This window comes from Microcebus murinus, chromosome 2 (genome assembly GCF_040939455.1).
Source record: "Microcebus murinus isolate Inina chromosome 2, M.murinus_Inina_mat1.0, whole genome shotgun sequence".
NCBI classification, from domain to species: domain Eukaryota; kingdom Metazoa; phylum Chordata; class Mammalia; order Primates; family Cheirogaleidae; genus Microcebus; species Microcebus murinus.
The window spans coordinates 39,782,772-39,801,624 of NC_134105.1; the positions used below are offsets into that span (position 1 = coordinate 39,782,772).

General features: G+C 37.4%; 1 protein-coding gene across 1 annotated transcript in view; it reads left to right on the forward strand.

Annotated features, from left to right (window-relative positions):
- The window catches only part of ZFYVE9 (zinc finger FYVE-type containing 9), a 150,159-nt gene that overhangs the window by 102,983 nt on the left and 28,323 nt on the right, over positions 1 to 18,853 (forward strand). The window contains exons 11-12 of the mRNA XM_012776239.2: positions 10,306 to 10,530; positions 12,442 to 12,524. Of these exons, the coding sequence (XP_012631693.2) occupies positions 10,306 to 10,530; positions 12,442 to 12,524 (308 nt within the window). The remainder of the gene's footprint in view (positions 1 to 10,305; positions 10,531 to 12,441; positions 12,525 to 18,853) is intronic.

The following is an 18,853-nucleotide window of genomic DNA, read 5'->3' on the forward strand; positions in this document are numbered from 1 at the left end:
TTTGTGTCTGTTTTTATGTTTTGATTACTATAGCTTTGTGGTATACTATAGCTTTATGTTTTGATTACTATAGCTTTGATTACTAATAGCTTTGAAGTCAGGTCATGAGATTCCTTCAGTTTTGTTCTTTTTGCTCAGCATGGCTTTGGCTATTCTGAGTCTTTTGTGGTTGCATATAAATTTTAGGATTATTTTTTCTATTTCTGTGAAAAATGTCATTGGTATTGATATTTTTATGGGGATTGCATTGAATCTATAGATTGACTTGGGTAGTATGGACATTTTAAACAATATTGATTCTTCCAAGCCATGAACATGGAATATCTTTCCCTTTTATTGTACCCTCTTGAGTTTCTTTCATCAGTGTTTTATAGTTTTCATGGTAGAGGTGTTCCACTTCTTTGGTTAAGTTTATTAGTTTATTCCTAGGTATTTTATTTTATTTCTAGCTATAGTAAATGAGATTACTATCTTGGTTTCTTTTTCATGTTGTCTATTTGGAAACAAGGATAATTTGATTTCTTCCTTTCCAATTTGGATGCCATTTATTTCTTTCTCTTGTCTGATTCTCCAGTACTATGTTGAATAGCAGTGTTGAAAGTGGACATCCTCGTCTTATTCCAGATCTTGGAGGAAAGGCTTTCAATTTTTCTCCATTTAAGATGATACTAGTTATAAGTCTGCCATATATGGCTTTTATTGTGTTGAGGTATGTTCCTCCTATGCTCAGGTTTTTTTTTTTTTGTTTTTTTTTTTGAGACAGAGTCTCGCTTTGTTGCCTAGGCTAGAGTGAGTGCCATGGCGTCAGCCTAGCTCACAGCAACCTCAAACTCCTGGGCTCAAGCGATCCTTCTGTCTCAGCCTCCCAAGTAGCTGGGACTACAGGCATGAGCCACCATGCCCGGCTAATTTTTTCTTTATATATTAGTTGGCCAATTAGTTTCTTTCTATTTATAGTAGAGACGGGGTCTCGCTCTTGCTCAGGCTGGTTTCGAACTCCTGACCTCGAGCAATCCGCCCGCCTCGGCCTCCCAGAGAGCTAGGATTACAGGCGTGAGCCACCGTGCCCGGCCTATACTCAGTTTTAAAAAGAGAGTTTTTGTCATAAAGGAATGTTGAGTTTTATGGGATGCTTTTTTAGCATCAGTTGAGATGATCATATATGGTTTTTGTCCTTTGTTCTGTTGATACAGTGTATCACATTGATTGATTTCCCATGTTGAAATTTAATTGCCATTGTAACAGTATTAGGAAATGGGACCTTTAAGAGGTGATTAGGCCATGAGGGCTCTACCCTCCTTGATGGGATTGGCTGTTACACAAGGAAGAGTTCACTCCATTCTTGCTCTCTCTGTGGCTTGTATTTTCATTTTCTTAACTGCCTTTAAAAGAGCAAAAGTTTAAATTTTGAGAAGTTCAGCGTATCAGTTTTTCTTTTATGGTTTATACTTTTAGTTTTCTAAGAAATCTTTGCCTTAACCCAAGGTCACAAAATTTTCTTTTATTTTTTTTCTAAAAGTTTCTAGTTATAGATATTACATACAGATCTATGTGTTCACCTAAGAAAAGCTCAGAGAGACAGGCTCCCTAGAACAAACGAGTTTATTTGGGAATAGCAGAGAATTACAATCTTGGATATGTGTGCTATGATGGATCATAGGCATCTGGGGGTGGTGTGGGGGGGTCAGGGAGGCTTTTAAGAGCCAAAGAGAAATAGTCCACATAAGCTGCTTTGAAATAAGGCTTCACACGCTCATTGCCAGAGTTGGTGTTTGTTCATTGGTGGAGACAGCCATTACTAAATGTTCTTGTGTAAGCAGCTTACCTGGAATACTATAATCTTGAGGAAGTTCTTTTGAAAAGTTGTTTTGCCAGTCTGTCTGCAGGAATGTCTTGTAATAGGTCTGTTACAAACGTGTGTGAAGGCTTTTTCTTCATGGTCTCTTCTGACTGTATTTTGTTAGAGTTTGACCTAAGTGACTCCATTTTGGTACCAGCAACTTTCATAATATGATCCATTTTGAAACAGGGTCTCTCTGTCACCAAACTGGATTGTAGTGGTGTGATCATAGCTCACTGCAATCTCCAACTCCCAGGCTCAAGTGATTCTCCTCCCTCAGCTTCCTGAGTAGCTAGGTCTGCAGGCATGTTCCACCACACCAGGCTAATTCAAAACATTTTTTTGGTAGAGGCCAAGTCTTGCTGTGTAGCCCAGGATGGTCTGGAACTTCTGGCCTCAAGTGATCTTCCCGCCTCAGCCTCCGAAAGTGCTGGGATTACAGGCATGAGCCACTGCACTTGGCCTAAAAGACTATCTTTGCTCCATTGAATTACCTTAAAACTGGGTTTGTTGTTATTGTTATTGTTGTTGTTGTTGTTGTTGTTTTGAGACAGAGTCTTACTCTGTTGCCTGGGCTAGAGTGTCATGGCATCAGCCCAGCTCACAGCAACCTCAAACTCCTGGGCTCAAGCGATCCTTCTGCCTCAGACTCCCAAGTGGCTGGGACTACAGGCATGCGCCACCATGCCCAGCTAATTTCTTCTATATATTTTTAGTTGTCCAGCTAATTTCTTTCTATTTTTAGTAGAGACGAGATCTCGCACTTGCTCAGGCTGGTCTTGAATTCCTGACCTTCAGTGATCCTCCTGCCTCAGCCTCCCAGAGTGCTAGGATTACTGGTGTGAGCCACCATGCCCGGCCTTGAAACTGTTTTTTAACATTAATTGACCTTGTATGTGTGGGTCTATTTCTGGACTTCGTTCTGTTCCATTGTCTGCATATCTACCTATATATGGACATATATACTGCTGAGTATTCAAAGTATACTTAGGATCTGAGAACATATTTTGTTTTTTATTTGGAAAATTCTCAGTTATCTCTTTGGATATTACTTCTCTTTCATTCCCCCCATTGTCTTCTTTGGGGACTCTTTTTTCATGTTGGAGCCTGTGAAATCACTCCTCAATATCTAACTGCTCTTTTGTATAATTTATCTTTTTGTCCTTCCATGATGAATCCTAGGGTACATTCTTCAGCACTGTCTTCCAATTTAATATTTCTATTTTCAAGAAAATTATTAATTCAGGTAAATGTTAATTTGAATTAATATTTACCTGGGCATAATAAGGTTTACACTATTATTGATTTTCAACTTTTAGGTTTAACTTTGGAACAAAACAAGAAGATGATTGTAATTATAAACATAGAATGTAAATATTCTCAATGTTGCAAGTTAAATCATTTTTACATTCAAATACTGCTTTTTGTTCCCCTTTAGTCATTTGCAATTCTATGCTTGCAGACATGTTTATCTTTCTTCAGCTATTCCTGAGGCATTGTAGATTTAATCTATTTTTTTTTTTTTTTAAAGAGCAAGTCTTATTCTGTTTCCCAGGCTGGAGTACAGTAATGTGATCATAGCTCACTGTAGCCTCCAACTCCTAGCTCAAGATATGATCCCCCTTCCTTAGCCTGCTGCTTTACTAGCTAGGACTACAGGTGTGGCCTACCACACCTGGCTAGATTTAATCTTTGCGAATGGGGAGCACCTTTATGTAACATAATGGCATAGTGCTGGGTATGATGACACAATTGAAGCTGCCTTAAACCTTCTAATGGGCTTCCCACTGCAATTAGAATAAAACTCCAAACGCCTTCCTTTGGCCTATGAGGGCTTATATGATTTAGAATCCAGGCATCCTCAAATTACGGCCCACGGGCCACATGTGGATGTTTTTGCCTGTTTGTTTTTTTACTTCAGAATAAGATATGTGCAGTGTGCATAGGAATTTGTTCATAGTTTTTTTTAAGCTATAGTCTGGCCCTCCAACAGTCTGAGGGACAGTGAACTGGCCCCATGTTTAAAAAGTTTGAGGACCCCTGAATTCTAGACCATAAAGAGCTATTTTCTCTTATCACTCCCTACTTTGTTTAGCTACATTGATCATCTTTGTGACCTTTGAACCCATCAAACTCAGTTCCAGTTCATGGCTTTTGCACGTACTGTTCTCATAACCTGAATACTATTGTTTAGTATCTTAATTGGCTGGTTTCTTCTCTTCATTTAGATCTGTTCTCAAATGTGTCTTCCTGAAAGGATTTTCACTGACCCTCTTAGCTAAAGAAGTCTCTTCTACTTTGTCTGTTACATTACCTTGTTTTATTTACTTAAAAGCATTCATCACTAACTTTATTTACTGAAATTATTTGTTTATTTGTCTGCCTCCTATTAGAACCTAAGCCCTGTGAGGGTAAGATTTCTATCTGTCTGGTTCAATTCTGTGTACCCATCCCTAAAACAGTCTGGCATATCAGAGAGAATTATTAAAAAATAACCTGTGGGTTAAAGGAATTAATGAATTGATGTGACATCACTAGAAGCATTTTTTATTTTGTGGAAAAGCACCAAGAGGAAAAGAGCCCTGAGAGAACACTTCTGTTAATAAAAAGACTTATGCCTGGTTCAAGTATGGTGGTGTTTGCAACTGATTGATCACAACCAGTTACAGATTTCTTTGTTCCTTCTCCATTACCACTGCTTCACTTGACTAGCCTTAAATAAAACAAAAAAAGGAAAAACCCAAAAAACATATTATTCCTGACTTCTTGTTTCCACTGGAAGTTGGAGACATGGGAACATACTGCTGGGTGTCCCAAAAGTTGCCATATATAGGAGAAATGGGAAATTGTAGCTAAATGTACTTTTATTTACAAAATATTCATTATAAAATTTTTCCTTTATATGGAGACTTTCGGGATGCCCTTATTTAGGTTGGCCTGAGGCTATTTCTGAGGCCCAGTATAGTATCTCTGGTATCCCCAGAGAAAGAAAGAAATGCTGTGGGTCACTTAAGTAGGTCACTTGGGAAAATTTCTGTAATTTCAGTTCTTTGAAAGATCATTTTTCTTTTTACTATCTCTTTTTGTCACCTTCTTTCATTCTAAAGTCTTCCATATCTTGTATCTTTAACTTGTGGATACCTGGGTTAACTCAGATGAACTCAGGGGTGATTTTCAATCTCATTCTTTTATGGATTTATGAAAATGCAATATAAACTTACAAGGTGCTATGTAACTATTTGTATATTATTAATTGCATCCATATTCTTTGAATTTTATTTTTATTTATGACTGTATAATGTTACTAATAAAATTATAGGCCTCAAATAAAATTGGATTTGAACTTTAATTTTTTTTTTTTGAGATAGTTTCGCTCTGTCACCCAGACTAGAATGTAGTGACACAATCATAGCTTACTGTAACCTCAAACTCCTGGGCTCAAGTGATCTTCATTTCTTGGCCTTCTGAGTAGCTAGGACCACAGGTGCTTGCCACACCTGACTAATTTTTTATTTTTTGTAGAGATGGGGTCTTGCTATGTTGCCCAGGCTAGTGTGGAACTCATAACTTTGAGTGATCCTCCCACTTTGGCCTCCCGAAGTGTTGGGATTATAGGCATGAGCCACTGAGCCCAGTTGAGCTTTAATTTTTAAATGTGAAAGTTTATCTCAATGTAAGAATGTAGGTATACTCACTATTAACTTAGGGAAAAAATGTATTGGCTAGTTTTAGACTACAATCTCTTGCCCATTCTGTACTCCCACAAGTATTTAAAAGAAGAACTACCAGATAAATTAGGAGAAGGGTGGGAAACAGATTTTTAAAAAGTAGTGTTTCCAAGAATATATATACATGATTGATAGAAAGTTTATAAAAACATTGGTAAATGTCATGTAAATGTAGTGGAATGAATAGCAGCCAGTCTAGTGTTGTGCATATTAAAAAGCATTTTATTAATAGGTGTTTGATCAGTTAATGCCCCAGTTTTGTTTCAGATTTTAGTAGTGTGCCATTATTTTTCATGGCCACAAAAATTACACTGCTTATAATTTTTTGGTGTTTCTGAAGCAAGTTACTTTTTTATCTGTAAAACAAGGAAAAGAAAAGTTACCTAACCAGTATTTCCAGGGAAAAGAGGAGCCTCACTGGTGTTTTCACTATTATCAACAATTTTCTTGTGTTTTTTCTAGTTAAAGAATGTTATCTTATGGTTCATGGTTTTATTTTATCTCTTCAGTTAATTGTGAACCTTTTGGTAAATTAAATTTATTTTATACTCTTTTGTGAGCAAAGGAGCCATAATGTTGTTGCTTTTGCAAAGTAATTTTTCAACTGATGAGAAAGTTACATGGAATTATTTATGAAGAAGCTATTTAAGATAATACCTAATATTAATTGAGCACTTAATACATGCTAGGCAGTGTATTCATTGCTTTATGTACACTATTTTATTTCTTCTTAACTACAACTCTGTGGGATTCATACTGTTACTGTTTCTATTTTACATATGAGGGAAATGAAAGCCTAGATAACCTCCTCAAGATCACACATTTAGATGTTTAGTGACTGAACCTAGGTTTGAACTCAGCTATGTCCTCCCCAAATCCTGTTTTGAACCATAAGAAATAATATAGTGCTTCTTGAGCTTTTTGAAGTTAACCAATCTCATAGATGCTCTAAACCAGCGGTCCCCAGCCTTTTTGGCTCCAGGGACTGGTTTCATGGAAGATAATTTTTTCCTGGGGTGGAGGGAGGCAGAGCTCAGGCAGTGATGCCAGCAGTGGGGAGCCACTGTAAATACAGATGAAACTTCGCTCACTGCCTCCTGCTATGGAAGACAATTTTTCCATGGGGGTGGAACAGCAGAGCTCTGCTGCCTGGTACCTAACTTGTCCCCAGCCCAAGGGTTGGGGACCACAGCACTAAACTGAGGCAGTGACCTGTTTGTGAGGTACTCAGGCTTAACTGCAGTTTATCACATTACAGAGAGCTCCAGGGGACTCTAAATTCTTTTGATAGCTTGAGTTTTACTTATATTAATATTTGGAAATACTAGTATTTCTTGAAATAAATGAATCATTTGCTTGGAAATTGTTCCACTTGAGTTGATGTGAGGATTAACAAATGTGCTTTGAAACAAAAGAAAGCTGTTGTCACATAGTAAGTTATATTTGAATTGAATTTAAAATGGTGGTAAGCATTTGAAAAACAAAGTTTAAAATCAAAATTTAACTCGGGAGGCTGAGGCAGGAGGATTGCTTGAGCCCAGGAGTTTGAGGTTGCTGTGAGCTATGCTGACGCCACGGCACTCACTCTAGCCTGGGCAACAAAGCGAGACTCTGTCTTAAAAAATAAAAAATAAATAAAATAAAATCAAAATTTAATATGTAAAATTATAAATTACTATATATATTTTTTGAAAGACTGTGTGATATATAGAAAGTGTAGGAGATTGAAAGAGCTGCTTTCTAAATTTTACATTGTACTTATTTACCCCATGTCTTTTCAGAGTCACTTCACCTCTGTCCTTAAGCTTTCAGTTTCTTCATTTGTGAAATAAAACCCCATAATTTAGGAAAATGGGACCTGCCTTGTTTACCTGGCATCACTGTCTGATGGTCACCTGATGAATGGGCATGTAAAATTGCTTTGTAAACTATTGATATAAACCATTTGACATCTTCACCAGGTCATTTAGGCTCAGAAGCAAGATTTGGTGTCTATTTTAGTTATATGGATTCTTCAGTGATCTTGGGATGTATTTATAATTAGCTCAGTGGATTCATTGTATTGTATGTTCTCACAGAGAAGTAGCTACATAAATTATTAATAGCATATAACAGACTTTATTGGTTCCAGAGCTCCAGATTAAGTCTTTAAATGAAAACCTTTCTTTCTTTTCTTTGTCAAATTCTTATACCCAATGTTTTATTTTTGCCAGTATCTACACCTATGGAATGTTATTTGTTTGTAGATGAGATGGTAAATGACAGTTTAAACTAAACCACATCACTCATTAGGATTGATGGAGATCTACATTTTCTTTAAAAGAAAGTGAATGCCTAAAGGATAAAGGATATATTTTGTAATAAGAAAGGACATAGTGAAAAATCTGAGTATGACTAGGTTGAGGAGGGTGCTAGATGGTAAAGACAAAAAGGAAACCAATATCTGTGGAAACTAACCAGTAATAGATTCTAGGCTCCAATCCCAAAGGAATAATGAATGAATGCCTTGAGTACCAAGCTAATGTATTTTTCACCTCTTAGCTGTATTCACTGGGCCATTGTTTGTGAACCATAAATATTATGCTATGTCATAGTCCATTGTGCTTCAATAACAGAATTAACAGAGAACCACAGACTAGATAATTTATAATGAACAGAAATTTATTTCTCACAGTTATGGTAGCCAGGAAGTCCAGGATCAATGGGCTGGCATCTGGTGAGGGCTTTTTAGATGCATCATCCCATGGCAGAAGGGCAAACAAAGAGCAAGAAAGCCTAAGAGGGGGCCGAACTTGCTTTTGTGTAACAAACCCACCCTCTAGATAATGGCATTAATCCAGTCACCTCTCATTAAGCCCTACCTTACAACAGTATTGCATAGGTAATTAAGTTTCCAACACATGCTTTTTGAAGGACACATTCAAACCATACCATGCTGTCACTAGAGCTTTAGAGGAACGCAGCCTCCATTGTGGAGGGAAACAATTTTCTGTATCTTTTATCTGCTATTCTCCCCCTTCCTCCCCAAACTTAGGCAAAAAGATGAAATTTTTTTTCTCTTTGACAAACTGTTTATTGAATTTTGTATGGAATATCTCTTACCGTATCCTAGAATTCCAGGATTTGGGGGGTGGTAAAGTGGGTGTGGTGAATTTGGGGATTTGTCTTCGTAAAGTACCTGTCACTCTATCCCTAATTCTGCAGTGGCTGTCAGAAAAGATTAAAATTTATACAAATCTTACTCTAAGATCTTTAGGAAAGCAAAAAAAAAAAAAAAATTATAATATTTGGTTGAACATTATATGTATATTTACATCAGAACAATAGTAGTTATAATTTTTTGAGGGTGCACTGTGTTGCTGGTATGTTACATATTTTGTCATTTAATAAAATAAAGATAAACTTGTCATTTATCTTCACAGCAGGTCTGGAATTTAATATAACTGCCCCCATTTTACATGGATGTTGAGGCTCACGGAAGTTAAATGACTTCCAAAATCTCACAACAGTGATCATACTAATATTCAAATCCTCATCTCTGTGACTCCAAAATCTGCAATTTTTTTCAAAATACCATACTGCTGTGTTGATACGGGGATTGTTTTGTTTTTATAGATTTGGCCCAACAGTTTAATTGTGCAGCCAGACCTGGTTAATCCAGGGCAAGATTACTACCCCTAAATTCCTAAATGTACTACCTTTAATGTAAAATATAGATGATAATATTCAGGTGAACATGGCTTTTGGCCACAAAGCTGAGTTTAATGGAGGAGATATTCTCTTCACTGTGGATTCTATCACCATATCTTCCTACTTTACTCAAGGATTCAAAGACCCATAACCATTGTATGAACAAACTCTAGTTTTCAGGAAAAGTAAACATTAAATTCTCTGATGGAGATAACTTTATTTGATATTTCTGCTTTCAGAGGTATCAAAGGAATTTTGTACATGTCTAGTGAACATATGCTGTTCATTATTGAACATATGCTGTTCATTATTGAACAGCTCTTGTTGGGAAGTTCTTTTGTAATTCTCAAGTGATAATGTCTCCTTAATGAAGAGCTATTTCATTCATTGTTTCATTCACAAAAGTGTTTGAATTAGAAAGTCCATAGAAAAAGAGCATTTGTAGTTAAAAGAGAAAAACCTGCTTAATGTGAATTTAAATAAGCCCCAAGTTGTAGATCTGTTTCATATTGTCTTAACTAAAGAATAAATCCTATCTATGTTATTACCTTCTCTGTAAATCCTCTTCTTCCCTTAATGTCTCATTAACACATTTATTGTGTTAATTCATTATGTTAACGAGTTTACTTTGTTCACCCAGTGAGAGTGTAAATTTTGTGAGAGCAGTTACCTAATCTTAACATTTTTCATGATCTTTTAGGCAGTAATTTTTATTCTGAGACATCTATAGTAATTCATACAGTGAAGTTGTACAGTTTAAGTAAGGAAAGCATCAATATTTTTGGCTTTTAGCTAGAAGAACTTCAACAGTGTGGTAATATAAATTATTTTATGCTCACCAGAAGTCCTGATAAAATTGGAATACAAATTTTTGTTTAGTAAATGCCATTTATTTAAAAAGCAACTTTTTAAAAACAATTCTTTCATGGTGAAAGATTTGGAATTAGTGTTTGGTAGTGTCTATCCAGTCCAGTGTTGTATAATAATGACTATTAAAAATATGATTAATTCATTGATATAACATAATTAATGAACTTTTTGTTTTAGGGAATGTTGTGGGCAATTTGGGACATTCCTTCTTCAGTCAAAGTTTTCTTGGCAGTAAAGAACATGGTGGATTCTTATATGTGACATCTACCTACCAGTCACTTCAAGACCTAGTACTCCCAACCCCACCTTACCTATTTGGGATTCTCATCCAGAAATGGGAAACTCCTTGGGCTAAGGTGTTTCCCATCCGACTAATGTTGAGACTTGGAGCTGAATATCGACGTAAGTAGTAAAACACCTTCTTCTAAATCACATGATCAAGGTGTGATGACAAATAATGCCTGAAATATTCAGAGGCCTCTGTTTGGTGATATAATTCAGCAGAAATAATCCTTTGAAATAGCTAAGCTAAATTTGGCTAGTGTCTCAGCTTATTTTGGCTGTAATGGAAAGGACTAAAAATATTGAATGAGTAAGTTGGTGATTATTACCTTGTAAACTTGCTGTTTTTGTAGTTCATTGACAAAAACATGATTATCATCAGAAAAATGAACTTGAACTTAAGTAACTTTATTTTCTATAGCATCTGTATATGATGAGCATATTCTTTGTCACGTGGTTGGAAAATAGTTTTGACATATTTTACTTAACATACAGATACTGGAAGCTGGTGGTCTGGAGACCACTCTTAGTTGGTAAGATAGGATACAGATAGGCAGATATAGGTTACAGCTATAACCTAATGGTTATACCAGTGCAACTAAGTTGGATATTTTTAAAGACATTGTAGGTTAAATGCAAACTTTAAATTTTATATCTTCACCCAATTAAAAGTACTCTGTGCTAGGAATCAGACCACTCGAGTAAGGTTCTCAACTCCACCACTTATGAGCTCTGTAACTTTGGGCCAAGTCACTCAAGTTCTGATTATCAGTTTCTTTGTAAAGTGAGATAATACAGTAATAATGCCTTTTATATTACATTGGATTGTTAAAAGGATCAAATGATGGAACATTTTATAAATCATAAAACAGCATATTATATGTTCTCAGCAAGTCAACTTTATTCTTTCACTTATTTATTCATTCATTCAGTAAGAATTCAGTAATAAAGACCTACCATATATCACGAATCCTGGGAATTCAGAAATGGCTAAGACCTCATTATAGGCTCTTGGGAACCTTTATTAGGAACACATACAGAAATCATGATTATAATACTGTATTGTATAAAACCTATGCTCAAAGTTAAGTTCTTTGGGAGCTCCAAGATGGGCTCTAACTTGACCAGGAATGAAACACAAGTTGGATAAGAAACATGTCTTGGACTTAGGTGCCTCTGGATTGAACTCTGAAGGAGGCATATGAATCAGCTAAGTTTAATGGGGAAAGGGAAGGAATGTATGCAGAGGAAACAACATATGTATCTTCCTGTCTTATACAGGGATTTCAAACCATAAGGTTCAAGGGGGATAAGCCAGCCCGTAGGAACACCTGTGATTTGGCTCTCCCAAGGATGGTCCTGGTTAGGAGGTGTAGAACACTGAACCCTTGGTGGGCATAGTGGCTTGTGTCTGTAATCCCAGCTACTCAGGAGGTAGAGACTGAAGGATCACTTGAGGCCAGGAGTTCGAGGCTGCAGTGACCTATGTTCGTGCCACTCTACTCCAGCCTGGGTGACAGACTAAGACCCCATCTCTAAATAGATAGACAGATAAATAGATAGAAAGGAAAAAAAAGAAAGAAGGAAAAAAGAGAGGGAAGAAAAAAGGAAAAAGAAAAGGAAGGAGAAAGAAAGAAGGAAGGAAGGGAGGAAAGAAGGAAAGAAAGAAAAGAAAGAAAAAAGAAAAGAAAAAGAAGAGAGTGAATTCTTAAACTTTCTTGAGCACTGAAGAATCAGGAGATACTTGTTTCCTGGATCATACCAGTTCAGTTTGAAAAATAATGCTTCTTAAGACCTTGTGGGTCATTTTTGAAAACACCTACATCAAAAGGCTTATTCTGATCATCAAAAGACTTGCTGTGGCCCAGGATTTATCTGCTACCATGCTATATAAATACATTTTGAGCCTTAAATTTGACATGTTCTAACGAGTCATTACAATTATATTTTGAAAAATATATTAGCCATTATGTCTCTTTTACCAAAATTTTAAGCTGCCAAACTTAATCTGGTCATTTCTTGTTTCCATAGTTTATCCGTGCCCACTGTTCAGTGTCAGATTTCGGAAGCCATTGTTTGGAGAGACGGGGCATACCATCATGAATCTTCTTGCAGTAAGTTGGGAATTTTTTTTTTTCTTTTTCCTTCATGGGAGTTTGTATGGGAGAATTTTCATGAAAAACACTTCTCAGTGTGTTGTGTGCCTTTGGTCTCATTCCAGAACACTGAAATGGTTGGTTTTTTTTTAACCCTTTACCCAGCGTTTTAGTTGCTTTTTGGGGAGTGGATTTGGTGAATTTCCTCACTCATCATGCTGAAAACTATAGCTCTAGTTATCTTTTTTCCCTGACCTTTTAAAAAGTTTTAATTTTTAATTGACATATTATTGTACATATTTATGGGATACATTCTGATGTTTCAATCCATGTATACATTGTATGATGTTCAAGGATAATTAGCATATCCATCACCTCACCCCATGCATTTATTGTTTTTTGAGGTGAGAACTTTAAAAAACCTCTCTTCTATCTACTTTGTAATACACAATACATTACTATTAACTATAGTCACCCTACTGTGAAATAGAACACTAGAATTTATTCCTCCTATCTAATTGTAACTTTGTACCTGTTGGCCAACCTTTCCCCATCATCCCCTTTCCTATTCCCTCCCTGGTCTTTGGTAACCACTGTTCTACTCTCTACTTCTATGAGAACAACTTTTTTAAAAAGATTCCATATATGAGATCATTCAGTATTTGTCTTTCTCTGTCTGGCATATTTCATTTAAAGGTTTGTCCACTTTGTCTCAAATGACAGGAAATCATTTTTTTATGGCCAGATAGTATTTCATTGTGTAGGTATACCACATTTTCTTTATCCGTTCATTTGTTAGGCATTTAGGTTGATTCGGCGTCTTGGCTATTGTGGATAGTGCTACAATAAACATGGAGTGCAGTAATGTCTTTGAGGTACTGATTTCATTTCCTTTCACTATATTCTAATTTATGTTTCCACCAATGGAATGTAAGGGTTCCCTTTTCTCCACATCCTTGTCAACACTTGTTTTCTTTCATATTTTTGATAGTAGCCATTTAAACTGGAGTGAGATGGTATCTCTTTATGAGTTTGATTTGCATTTCCCTGTGATTAGTGATGTTGAGCATTTTTTCATATACCATTGATCATTTGTATGTTTTTTGAGAAATGTCTCAAGGTTTTTTGTCTATTTTTAATTTTAATTTTAGTTTAATTTTACTTATTTTAATAGTATAGTATAGCATAGTATTGAGACAGGGTCTTGCTGTGTCACATGGGCTAGAGTGCAGAGGCATCATCTTACTCACTGCAACCTCAAATTCCTGGGCTCAAGTGATCCTCCTGCCTCAGCCTCCTGAGTACCTGGGACTACAGGTGCACACCACAACACTGGCTAATTTTTCTATTTTTTTGTAGAGACAGGGTCTCACTATGCTCTCCAAGCTTATCTCAAACTTCTGGCCTCAAGCGATCCTCCCACTTTGACCTCCAAGACTGCTGGGATTATAGGCATCAGCCACCGTGCCCAGCCTTTTGCCCATTTTTAATCAGGGTCTTTGTCTTTTCACCATTGGATTAAATTCCTTATATATTCTGGATATTCATCCCTCATCAGATGTGCAGTTTGCAGATATTTTCTTCCATTCTGTGTTGTCTCTCCATTTTGTTAATAGTTTCCTTTGCTTGGAGGAAGCTTTTTAGTTTGATTTAATTTAATTGTCTGTTTTTGCTTTTGTTCCCTGTGCTTTTGAGGTCATATCTAAAAATCTCTTGCCCAGCCTTATATCATGAGTGTTCCCTTGTTTTCTTCTAGTAGTTTCATAGTTTGGGGTTTTAAATTTGTCTTTAATCCATTTTGAGTTGATTTTTTTTTTTTTTTTTTTGATTTTTTTTTTTTTTGAGACAGAGTCTCGCTTGTTGCCCAGGCTAGAGTGAGTGCCGTGGCGTCAGCCTAGCTCACAGCAACCTCAAACTCCTGGGCTCAAGCAATCCTGCTGCCTCAGCCTCCCGAGTAGCTGGGACTACAGGCATGCGCCACCATGCCCGGCTAATTTTATATATATATTAGTTGGCCAATTAATTTCTTTCTATTTATAGTAGAGACGGGGTCTCGCTCTTGCTCAGGCTGGTTTCGAACTCCTGACCTCGAGCAATCCGCCCGCCTCAGCCTCCCAGAGTGCTAGGATTACAGGCGTGAGCCACCGCGCCCGGCTTGAGTTGATTTTTTATACAGTGAGAGGTAGGGGTCTATTCTCATTCTTCTGCATGTGGATATATAATTTTCCATTTATTGACAGGACTGCTTTTTCTTTAGTGTGTGTTCTTGGCAACTTTGTTGAAAATCAGTGTGTGAATTTATTTCTAGGCTCTCTATTCTGTTCCATTGGTTCATGTATCTGTTTTTATGCCAATAACATGCTGTTTTGGTTACTATGGCTTTGTAATGTATTCTGAAGTTGGGTAATGTGATATCTTCAGCTTTGTTCTTTTTGCTCAGGGTTGCTTTGGCTTTTTGGGGTCTTTTGTGATTCGTATGATTTTTAGGATTTTTTCTAATTCTGTAAAGAATGCTATTGATATTTTGATAGAGATTGCATAAAATCTATAGATCACTTTGAGTTTTATGGCCATTTTCACGTTATTAATTTTTCCAATTCATGAACACAGGATATCTTTCCATTTCTGTCATCTTCAATTTCTTTCATCAGTGTTTTATAATTTTCAGTGTAGAGATCTTTTATGTCCTTGGTTAAGTTTATTCCTAGGTATCTTATTTCTTTTGTATCTATTATAAATGGAATTGTTTTCTTGATTTCTTTTTCACATAGTTCACTATTAGCATATATAGAAACACTACTGATTTTTGCACATTAATTTTTTATCCTGCAACTTTGCTGAATTTGTTTATTGGTTCTAACAGTTTTTTTGTGGAGTCTTAAGGGGTTTTTATGTAATATAAGATCATGTCATACATGCTAACAGGGGACAATTTGACTTCCTCCTTTCCAGTTTATATGCCTTTTATTTCTTGTTTGTTTGTTTTGTTGTTTTTATTTTTATTTTTATTTATTTATTTATTTTTTTTTTTTGAGACAGAGTCTCGCTTTGTTGCCCAGGCTAGAGTGAGTGCTGTGGCGTCAGCCTAGCTCACAGCAACCTCAAACTCCTGGGCTCGAGTTATCCTTCTGCCTCAGCCTCCCGGGTAGCTGGGACTACAGGCATGCGCCACCATGCCCGGCTAATTTTTTTATATATATATATCAGTTGGCCAATTAATTTCTTTCTATTTATAGTAGAGACGGGGTCTTGCTCTTGCTCAGGCTGGTTTTGAACTCCTGACCTTGAGCAATCTGCCCGCCTCGGCCTCCCAAGAGCTAGGATTACAGGCGTGAGCCACAGCGCCCGGCCTTGTTTTTATTTTTTTGAGACTAAGTCTTACTCTGTTGCCGGGGCTAGAGTGCAATAGCATCCTCAGTGCCACCTCAAATTCTTGGGTTCAAGTGATCCCCCAGCATCAGCCTCCCAAGTAACTGGGACTAGAGGTATGCACCACCACATCTGGCTAATTTTTTAATTTTTTGTAAAGATGGGATCTTGCTGTGTTGTCTAGGCTGGTTTTGAACTCCTGGCTTCAAGTGATCCTCCTGCCTCTGCCTGCCAAAGTGTTAGGATTACAGGCATGAGCCATCATGCCTTTATTTCTTTCTCTTGCCTAATTGCTCAGGTTAGGACTTCCAGTACTGCATTGAATAGAAGCAGTGAAAGTGGTTATCCTTGTCTTGTTTCTGATCTCAGAGGGAAAATGTTCAGCTTTTCCCCATTCAATGTGATGTTAGCTGTGGGTTTATCATGGCCTTTATTGTGCTGGACTGCCTGTCATGGCCAGGCATGGCGAGCCAGCTGGCTGTGTCTTGGTTTCCCCACTGTATAGGTCTGCCTGTTACCTGAGGGTATGGGGTGCCTTGTGGGTTTGATGCCAGGGTCTCAGCCATTCTGCTGAGCCTAGGCTCCGAGTAGCCGGGATTGTAGTGCTGCAGCTACCCGTTTGAGCATGGTGGAATCAACTGAGGGGCTTCAAAGATGGAGAGATGCAGGGGCTATTGGCCCCCAGGGCAGGATGAACTCTAGCAATGGGTCCAGTTTCAAGATGGCACCTTGCTGTAGCAGTTTGGGTCTGGTGGGGGGTTGTGCAAGAGGGTCCTCTGAGGCAGTGCAGTTTCCTGAACTCCAGGGCACTCTTAAAATTGGATTTAGGGCCAGGGATGACTGTAGGCATCTGCAGTGATAATGGGGACCACTGGAGGTCTCCAGCTTACCTCTTCCCTGTGAGAAGTCTCACCTGACCCTGGTGGGAGAGACAGTGTGGCAGAGATTGGGTGCCTGCTTTCCTCTCTATGGTGCTGTCCCGGGGTTCTCTTGCTCCATGGGGATTTTGCCACTTTCCTGCCGATCTTCAGCATACTTCCTCAATCATTCCAGTAGAAATACAGTTGTTTATTTGTTGTTTTGGTCCCTTTTTGTAGGAGGATGAGCACCAGGCAATTCTAGTCAGCCGTCTTGCTGATGTCACTCTCCTCCAATTATCTTTTAAAGAGATTTGAACAATAAGAAAAATTCTTGTAGATTTACCCTTCTAGTTGCCATTTTCTATGCTCTTCATTCCTTTGTGTAACTCTGTATTTCCATCTGGTGTCATTTTCCTTCTGCTGGAATGATTGCCTGCAACATTTCTTGTAGAATAAGGTTAGAATAAGGTTGCTGGTGATGAATTCTTTCAGATTTTGTGTTTGTAACATCATTATTTCATTTTCATATTTGAAAGATATTTTTGCTGAATGTAGAATTCTAGGTTTTCTTCTTTGAGTATTTTAAAGATGTTCCACTGTCTTCTTGACTGCATTGTTTTCCCTTTTGTCTTTGTTCCTCTCTACATAACATTTTTTTTCTTCTCTGGCTGCTTTAAAAATATATGTATTCTATTAAGCACTGGTTTGGAGCAATTTGATTATAATATGCTGTGGTATAGTTTTCTTCATATTATGCTGGGATTCATTGAGCTTCTTAGATCATGGGTTTATAGTTTTCATCAAATAATATGTTTTCTGTTCACCCACTTTTCTCCTTCAAGAACTCCAATTACATATATATTAAGCTGCTTGAAATTGTTTTACAGTTCACTTTTTTTTTTTTTTTTTTTTGAGACAGAGTCTCACTTTGTTGCCCAGGCTAGAGTGAGTGCTGTAGTGTCAGCCTAGCTCACAGCAACCTCAAACTCCTGGGCTCAAGCAATCCTCCTGCCTTGCCCCCTAAGTAGCTGGGATTACAGGCATGTGCCACCATGCCCAGCTAATTTTTTCTATATATATATTAGTTGGCCAATTAATTTATTTCTATTTATAGTAGAGATGGGGTCTCGCTCTTGCTCAGGCTGGTTTCGAACTCCTGACCTTGAGCTAACCACCTGCCTCGGCCTCCCAGAGTGCTAGGATTATAGGCGTGAGCCACCGCGCCTGACCTCGAGTGATTTTTTAATTTCTTTTTCAATCTTTTTTTCTTCTATTTCCTTTAGGATAATTTTTATTGTTACACTTTCAATTTTGTTAATCTTTTATTTTGCAGTGTTTAAGCTGCTGTAAATTCCATCCATCTTTTAACAAATCTCAGGCACTGTAATTTTCATCTCTAGAAGTTTTACTTGGGTCTTTCTAGATCTTTTATGCCTCTACTTAACTTTTTGAACATCTAGAATACAATTGTAATAACTGTTATACTATCTTTGGTAATTCTAACATCTTCTGTTGGTTCTGGCTTAGTTTCCATAGATTGATTTTTTTTTTCCCCTCATTTTGTGTTGTATTTTCCTGTTTCTTTGCAAACTTAACACTGTGATTTTACGTTCTTGGGTGCTGGATACTTTTTGTGTTCCTGTCAATGTTCTTTCTTTCTTTCTTTCTTTCTTTCTTTTTTTTTTTTGGAGACAGAGTCTCACTCTGTTGCCCTGAGTAGACTGCCATGGCATCAGCCTGGCTCACAGCAACCTCAAACTTCTGGGCTCAAGCGATCCTCTTGCCTCAGCCTCTCAAGGAACTGTGACTATAGGCTCGCACCATGATGCCTGACTAATTTTTCTACTTTTAGTAGAGATGGGGGTCTTGCTTTTGCTCAGGCTGGTCTTGAACTCTTGACCTCAAGTGAACCTCCCGCCTAGGCATCCCACAATGCTAGTATTATAGGCGTGAACCACCACACCTGGCCCCCTATCAATGTTCTTGAACTCTGTTGCAAGTAATATAGGTAAGTTACTTAGAAATACTCTCTAACTCACATGATATTTTACATCTCAGTAAATGGTAGTTCCAGTTTTCTGGTATATCTGGTCAGAAAATTTAGAATTATCTTGAAGT